The sequence below is a fragment of the Rhinopithecus bieti genome, unplaced genomic scaffold, assembly GCF_001698545.2.
Source record: "Rhinopithecus bieti isolate Rb0 unplaced genomic scaffold, ASM169854v2 scaffold_2723, whole genome shotgun sequence".
NCBI lineage: Eukaryota > Metazoa > Chordata > Mammalia > Primates > Cercopithecidae > Rhinopithecus > Rhinopithecus bieti.
Genome location: NW_016804119.1, coordinates 3946085 through 3954628, shown reverse-complemented (window position 1 = coordinate 3954628; position 8544 = coordinate 3946085). Strand labels below are relative to the sequence as shown.

Below are 8544 nucleotides of genomic sequence, written 5' to 3'. Positions count from 1 at the left end.
AGGCTGGAGTGCAATGGCGTGATCTTGGCTCACTGCAACCTCCGCCTCCAAGGTTCAAGCAATTCTCCTGCCTCAACTTCCCAAGTAAGTAGGACTACAGGCGCCTGCCACCATGTCCAGCTAATTTTTGTTAGTAGAGACGGGGTTTCACCAAGTTGGCCAGGCTGGTCTCGAACTCCTGACCTCAGGCGATCAGCCCATCTTGGACTCTCAAAGTGCTGGGATTACAGGTGTGAGCCACCGTGCCTGGCCAGATGTTTTTTGAGAGACAGAGAGAGAGAGAGAGAGAGAGAGAGAGAGAGAGAGAGAGAGAGAGAGAGAGAAACTTTGCACTCTGTTATCTTCAACCTCTTTCTTACTCCACCTTCCTTCCTAGCTGAGGTCCCAGTCCTAAAACCTAAGAGTCCTTCATTGGAACTTGACTTCTGCATAATCCGCCTGGGTGCCCTTGGGCATCCAGGCCTCGGGCCTGGATCTGATGCCTGGAAAGTTGAGCGTGGCATAATGGAGCTCGTCTTGGCTCTCCTGGGATTCTGGGGCTTGAGTGGATGATTTGGGTTCTGGGAAACTGGGCAACTGATGCTGCTTTTTCTGATTCTTCTTTGATTCTGGGGAGGGAGCACCTGGTGGAAGAGGGGTCCGAGAAGGACTGCTTGATGTGGCTTTCTGATTCCGATTCTGAGCCTGAGGGAAGAACCACCATCCTTCATTCATTCATTCAGCAAATATTTGAGCACTTACCACGCGTCGGGCACTGATTTACAGCACAGAGTGAAACTAAGTCCCTGCCCTTGCCTTGCTGAGCTTGTATTCCATCTTGGAAGGAGGAACAGATGATAATTAGCAAAAGTACAATGACTGGTAAGTGACAAATGCCATCAAGAAATTTGAGCACCTTCTAGAAGTCAGCGAGAGGAAGGCTGAGATGACCATTTAATAGGGCATCCAGGGAAGTTCAAGACCAGCCTGGCCAACATAGCAAAACCCAGTCTCTACCACAAATACAAAAATTAGCCAGGCGTGGTGACACATGCCTGTGGCCCCAGCTACTCAGGAGGCTCAGGCAGGAAAATCACTTGAACCTCAGAGGTGGAGGTCGTAGTGAGCTGAGATTGCACCACTGCACTCCAGCCTGTACAACAGAGAGAAACTCTGTTTCAAAAAAAAAAAAATTGATAGTCGGTCGCGGTGTCTCACACCTGTAATCCCAGCACTTTGGGAGGCTGAGGTGGATGGATCATCTGAAGTCAGGAGTTGGAGATCAGCCTGACCAACATGGTGAAACCTCATCTCTACTAAAAATACAAAAATTAGGGGGGTGTGGTGGTGCTTGCCTGTAATCCCAGCTACTTGGGAGGCTGAGGCAGGTGAATCGCTTGAACCAGGAGGCGGAGGTTGCAGTGAGCCAAGATCTTGCCACTGCACTCCAGTCTGGGCAACAACAGTGAAGTCCCATCTCAAAAAATAAAATAAAAATAAAAAAATAAAATAAAGGATAGCATGCACGCACGGAGAGACAGGCTGGAGGGGGTGGAGAACGGAAGCAGAGAAGGCATGCAGAAGGGGCCTGTGGTGCCCGGGAGAGAGGTATTGGTGCATGGCCTGTGGGAGTGAGGGAAGAGTAGGGAGAACTGGCTTGGTTGTATTTTGAAAGGAATTTGCTGATGGATTGGTTGTGGGGTGATAAGAAGAGAGGAGTGAAACATGATTCTAAAGCTTTGGACTTGGCTGGGAAAATATGGTCTTATTTGCTAAGATGGGGATAGAGATGGAGCATAAATGGTGGAATTAGTCTTTTTTTTTTTTCAGATGAAGTTTCACTCTTGTTGCCCAGGCTGGAGTGCAGTGGCGTGATCTCACTGCAACCTCCACCTCCTGGGTGCAAACGATTCTCTTGCCTCAGCCTCCTGAGTAGCTGGGATTACAGGTGCCCACCACCATGCCCAGCTAATTTTTTTGTATTTTTAGTAGAGATGGGGTTTCACCATGTTGCCCAGGCTGGTCTCAAACTCCTGGGCTCAAGCAATCCACCCACCTCAGCCTCCCAAAGTGCTGGGATTACAGGTGTGAGCCAGCATGCCCGTCCTTTTTCTTCTTGAGAGAGGGTCTCACTCTGTCAACCAGACTAGAGTGCCATGGCATAATCACGACTCACTGTAGCCTCCAACTTCCAGGTTCAAGAGATCCTCCCACCCCAGCCTCCCAAGTAGCTGGGACAATAGGCATGCACTACCACACCCGGCTAATTTTTAATTTGTTTTGTAGAGGAGAGGTCTCACTATGTTGCTCAGAATGGGGAATTATCTCACATTGGTTTTGGACAGGCTAAGTTTGAAGTGCTGATTAGACATCCACATGGAGATGTTGCATAGACAGTCTGCAGTTCACGGAAGGAGCCAGATGATAAAAATTTTGCAGTCATCAGCATAAGATGTTATCTCTTAATAATTTCCAGAATTTACAGAGTATTACCCAGGGGCCAGGTGATATTTTGTATATTTTATTATACAAGTACAATATATTTAACAACCAGCATCATCCTAGGAGGTGGCCGCTAGTATTATCTCCATGTTAGACAGCTAAAGAAATTGAGGCACGGAGAAATGAAGATACTTATTTCATTACACAGTGATGACAGCAGGATCTGAACCCATGCAGGCTGATTTCAGACCCCCTGTGCTGAATCCCTATGAGGTACAGCCTCCTGATGATACGCATAATTGTTAAGCAGTTAAGTGTGATTAGTAACATCAATGGTGGCAGTAATAATGGAATAATGGCTACCTATTGAGAAAGCGTATGTATTCTAATCCTCAAACCAACTCTCAAAGGAGACAGAGGAAGAAATGAAGGCTCAGAGGGGCTGAGCGACATGGCTGAGGTCTCATAGCTAGTAAGTGCCAGCCAGGATTTGAATTCAGTACTATCGCTGGCACTTTTCACACCTTGATGTCCGTAAGGGGTGCAGAAGTCTGAAAGTGGGGTGTCAGCTTTAGAGAAGAGAAAGAGCGGAAGCATGGCCCAGACACTCACCAGGGGGCCGGCCTTCGGGACCACATTGATGTAATCCAGGATCGTGCTGTGCCGGGAGAATCTGGGCCTTGGGGTCTCTGCCTGAGTCTGTCTCTTTGGTAGAATCTTCATGCTGAGGAAATGAACACACCTGTTTGTGCACTGTTGCACCTCCCTGTGACAGACTGCCACGTTTACTACTTGAGACCCTCACTACGACAGTTACTACTACTACTACTACTTGAGACCGTCATTATGAGACTGAAAGGAGGACAAACGTAGAAATGAAAACTCAAGACAAAAGAAACTATTTTAAAGGAAGGGGCCAGGGGAAGAAGAAGAGGGCTCCCTGCTTCTAGTGAGCAAGGGCAGCCATCTGAGCCTCTGCAGCCCTTCGTATTTATTGGGTAGAAAGAGCAGGGAGCAGGGAGGTAATGACTGATCAGCTGTTTAATTGATCACAGGTTCATATGATTACTAACAAGCTTCAGATGTGCCTAATTACAAGAAACACTTTGCTTGGGGTGTGACTACCCTCAGTATTCCTTCTGGGAAGCAGACGCAGTTTGTCGGTTTGCCAACATTCTGAATTTATGAGAACAGTTTGCTGTTTACTTGTATAGCCTCCAGTGGTATACTGAGATGATCACGAGCCTCACTCTTTCGGCCTGCAACACCTCCCCTCTTCCTGGTCCAGGCCCCAGACCCCGCTACTCCTCCTCTTAACCTACATGATCAGGGCGAGGCAGAGGAAAAGAAGAGCCGTGATGCCAATTCCCAGAAACGCTCCGTTGGAGAATGCCGTTGAGATGAGTCCCTTCTTATCTGCACACGGAGAGGGTCAGGTGGGCATTTCCCATCCACGCAGGGCTCACGAAACCCACTCGTCACTCAGCATTCAGGCTTCCAGTTTCCATTGCGGACATTGTATCTGCAACCCCTCTGTTTACTTTTAGGAAACCCTGCCACACCCCGGCCCAGGTGTTAGGACTTCCCATTGTGTTTTCCTGTCGACATACAGATGCCACGGGTCTCCTGTGTCCCTCCGAGCTCCTGCTTCAACCACAGGACCCTACTCTTTGCCCCACTCAGCTTCTCCTCCAAGACCCTCGGCATTCAGGAGGCCCCCTAACCTGGAAGCTGGAATCCACTCTGGGCCCCATGGAACGTTCAGGCCTCAGCAGCTGAGCGGCTGAGCCGGAGCTGAGCCCTCCCATGGAGGCTCAGGGAGCCTGTTGGCCCAGGGCCCGGACTGAGCTGGGGGTGACCCAAAGAGCCTGGCTGCTGTTCCCCTCCAGGCACTCTGCCTCCCCAAGCCAGCCAATGCAGAGAGGGGGCCCGGGCTGGCTTGGGAGGAGCACTGCAATGCAGAACCCTCAGCCTCCCAGGAGCAAAGGGGCCGCAGTAGCTGTGGGGGTCGTGGGGAGGGAGGACACGGACTCATCAGGGGCCCCTTCCTGGACCCCAGGTGCCCCCTTTCCCCACTCACAGTGACAGAGAGGCTGAGAGAGACGTGGCTGGGAGCCAGCGGGTGCTGAGCGTGGCAGGTAACTCTCCTTCATGGCTCCATTTGAACCCGGAGGCAGCTCCAGGACCCCGGGGTCTGAGGCTGGAGGGCTCAGAATCTGTCCCCCCTGGGTCCAGCCTCAGCCTGGCCTGGGGATGCTGTGGGTGACACAGACGCAGCCGCAGGCTTTGGCCATCCAGGACGGGAGGGACGTGCCATTCCCGGAGTTTTCCAGGACTAGGGAAGGAAGGCAAGAATTCCATGTGCAGCTCAGGGCTCAGGGACCCTCTGCGGGGGACCCTCCAGATGGCCTGGGACCCCAATTCAGCACCGAGGGCCCTGGCTCCTCTGTCCCCTGCTTCCTACCTGTCCTGCTTTGCTGGGAAACCACACTCTCAGGTTGTCTGGAGGATCTGAAATGGAGAGAGGGGACCGGCTCTAGACGGGCCAGGGGGCTTCCCTCTGGGTAAAGGGAAGCATCCTGGAGACTGAGGTGGGGGAAGTGGGTGGGATAGAAGGGCAGTACAGAATCACCCACTGAGTCCCAGACACAAACTGCATGAGGGTCTATACAGGTAAGGTCAGTCCCTGAGGCCTGGGGCTCTAGGCCCCCTCAGCTCTGGGACCCTGAGCCCAGCCCCTGCATCCCCACCTGTTCTGCCCTCCTAGAAGGACCCCAGGCCCCTGCTGGGCACACTCACACTGCACAGAGAGGTCCAGGGCTCGCTGCTGGGAGCCAAGCCTGTTCTCTGCTCGGCAGGTGTAGCGCCCTGAATCCCCGGCCTTCACCCCGGGCAGCTCCAGCCCCAGGGGTCTGGGGCCCCAGGGGTGGGATGAGGAGAGGACTCTGTCCTGCAGGACCCAGCTCAGTGTGGCGGGGGGCTGGCTGTCAGCAGCACAGAGGAGCCGCAGGAACTGGCCTTTCTGGGCTTCCAGGTATGGGACATTTCCCTGGGGCTGGAGCTCCAGGGCTGGAGTGGGAGGAAAAAAAAAAGAGAGAGAGGGAGGGAGAAAGAGAGAAGAGAGAAGGGGCACAGGGAAGAGCACATCCCCTCATCCCCTGAAGCCTTTTCATCTAAAGAGGACTGGCCCAGCCCCAGCCCGACGGCCCTCAGTACCTGACGTGTTGTCACGGAAAATGCTGATAACAAGATCTCTGGGGGCGTCTGCAACAAGATTGTGAGCTGGCTTCAGGGAGGGATGGTTTGTTCCCACAACCGGAAAAATTCCCCCAGGGAAAAGAAAGTCAGACTATCCCGGGAAGACAAGTGGCCAACCAGTGCCGTAGCTCACTCGTGTGGACCAGACGCCATTCCCATCCCTCTCCCAGGGCTGCATCAGTGTCCTGGGACCCCACGGCATCCTCTCCCTGGACGCTCCTGAGCTGGGAGCCGCTCACTGCCCCGCTGGGCTCCTCCCCCTCCCCTGTCTCCCCGCCCCTCCCCGCACCCACCGGGTCTGTCTGCACGCCCCAGCGTCCCAGGCCACACTCACAGGCCACGCGGAGTCGGACGGTCCTCTGTGCACTCACACCCTTTCTGGAGAAGTCCACATGGCAGGTGAGGTCGGTGTCGTGATCCTGGGGGCTGGGTGTGAAGCTGAGCACTGAGAAGTGGGAGGTGGTTGGTTTGGTTCCTTGAGAGGAGAGGGCAGCCCCCGTCCAGGAGAAAGAAGGGGCTAGACATTCCTCAAAGGCCCAGTTAAACACACAGATGACCGTCACCGGCTGCCTGGGCTCCAGGGTCTCGGGGATGTAGATATCAGGCTTCTGAGTCAGGGCTGAGACAGAGATGGGGTGGGGGGGTTCTAATGCTGCAGGGGTCCCTGAGAGCCCTCTCTGCTCAGCCCATAGCCTGTCCTTAGGGTCCCTCCCCAGTGTGAGACGCAGGGGTTCCCATCCCATTCCATACCTGTTACTTTTAGAAAGAACCCATTGTTCATGAAATTGTATCTCACATATCTTCCTCTCTCCACCCGAAAGAAGTACCGTGCCTCATCCTCCCTCTGCGCATCTCTGATCACCAAGGAGCAGCTCCCCTTGCTGGGATCCCCAGTGAGCTGGAATCGGCCCTGGGTGCTCATTTCCACCTTTCGACTCTGGTCGTTTGTCGCCACTGGAGCACCCTTGCTTGTCTCAGTCCCTGCTTTGAACCAGTAGCCATAAGCTGGGGTAGACTCTGTCCAGTCCTTTGAGGGGTACTTGAAAGAGCAGGGCACAGAGACACACAGGCCCTCCGGCACCGTCACCGACTCCTGCACTTGTATCCAGAAGCTCAAATCCATAGCCTGGAACCCTGTGGGGAGACAGAGGCTCAACCTGCAACCCCAGTCCTAGCTCCGCCCCAGGTCCTTTCTGGCCCTCAGCCCACTCACCGCCCAGCAGCGAGGACAGCAGCAGCGGCAGTAGCATCTCGGCATAGGAGGCACGGGACCTGCCTGAGTCAGGCCTATTCTCTGGTCGTGCTGTGAGTGGCTCAGGGCTCTTGGCAGAAGGGGAAGCTGAGGGCGGAAGCTGAGCCCTGGGGCCTGATGCATGAAATAAGCTTCAGATGCTAAGGTCACAACTCCTTTCCCTTCCTCTGCACTCTCCAGCCCACCTTGCCCAGTTGTCCTCTGGGTCTCCTAGGGGCCCAGCCTGGCCTTGGGCTTGTTGAGCTGGTCCTTCCAGAGCTCCCTGTGTAGGAGGAGAGAGCAGGCTTGTGTCTATCCTGGGGGCCTGGCTGGGGGTGGGGTAGTGAGGTAGGGGCTCTCCCTCTGGGCCCTGGGTCATTGAAAAAGCAGAAGTGAAAAATCCACAGTGAGCTACCCTTGTCTGGGCCACTGGTGGTGTAGGTGGTGGGTACAGGGGAAGGGACAGATAAAATGCAGGATGCCTGGTTAAAGCTTTCACAGATAAATTGTTTTGTTTCTTTTTTAGTATAAGTATGTACCAAATGCTGCATGGGATATACTTATACTAAAAAGCAAATTTGTTTATTTGAAATTCAAATTATTTATTTATTTATTTATTTTGAGATAGAATCGCACTCTGTCACCCAGGCTGCAGTACAGTGGCACAATCTCTGCTCACTGCAACCTCCGCCTCCCAGGCCCAAGCGATTCTCTTGCCTCAGCCTCCTGAGTCTGGGATTACAGGTCCGTGCCACCACACCGAGCTAATTTTTGTATTTTTAGTAGAGATGGGGTTTCACCATGTTGGCCAGGCTAGTTTCAAACTCCTGACCTCAAATGATCCACCTGCCTTGGCCTCCCAAAGTGCTGGGATTACAGGTGTGAGCTGCTGCACCTGGCCTGAAATTCAAATTTAACTGAGCATGTTGAATTTCTTTTTTTCTAAATCTGGCCACCCTAGGGTGGTGTCAGCCCCATCCCTTCATGCTTCCTGGTGAGCTCACTGACCCTTGGTCCCCAGAAGCACCCTCCTGCCCCCACTGGGCCCTAGTCCACTTCCCAATCTCCCTTCCTCCTCTGTCATTCAACTGGGACACCCATTGGGATTAGAACACATATGCCCAAAAGTAGTGCTGATGGGAGGAGTTTGAGGAAAGGTGGGAGTTGGGGGCAGAGTGAGGGAAACAGACTAGGGAAGGGGGAATTTGCAATGAGTGGAGTAAACTCTACAAGATGTTTTCCCCTCACTGAGATCTTCCTGAAATGACTCTGTTTGGGTCACACAGAGACACAGAACTCATCCTTCAACCTCCACACACCTTGAGTATCGAGCACTGAGCTTCAGGGAGACTTGGAGGTGAATCCTCCATGGTGGGTCAGCTCCAGGGCCCCAGGTTAGTAAATGAAGATTCTTAGAAACAGGAAAGCTCAGAAGGTCCCCTAAATGACGCAGATGCTGGACAGACATTCAGGATGGGACCTGGGGAGGAAGTGGTCAGCTCTTCCTGGCGGAGGGGTCAGGAGAGGCCTCCTGGAGGAGATGACCCACCTCCTGCCCCGTCCTGGTTCTTTCATCCATGGTATTTTTGTGTTTTGTTTTTGAGACAAGGTCTTGCTCTGCTGCCCAGGCTGGA

The 8544-nt window shown here is 53.3% G+C and overlaps 1 protein-coding gene across 1 annotated transcript; it reads right to left on the bottom strand.

Moving 5' to 3' along the window:
- Positions 1-270: 270 nt before the first annotated feature.
- Positions 271-7224, bottom strand: SIGLEC10 (sialic acid binding Ig like lectin 10). Its single transcript, XM_017864347.1, is given in 15 exon segments — positions 271-684; positions 3034-3145; positions 3744-3837; positions 4146-4260; positions 4263-4334; positions 4337-4420; positions 4502-4591; positions 4593-4756; positions 4886-4909; positions 4912-4932; positions 5221-5490; positions 5638-5685; positions 6014-6298; positions 6430-6813; positions 6893-7224. Coding segments are annotated over 15 exon segments (2076 nt in total). The 5' UTR covers positions 6930-7224; the 3' UTR covers positions 271-408.
- Positions 7225-8544: the final 1320 nt, after the last annotated feature.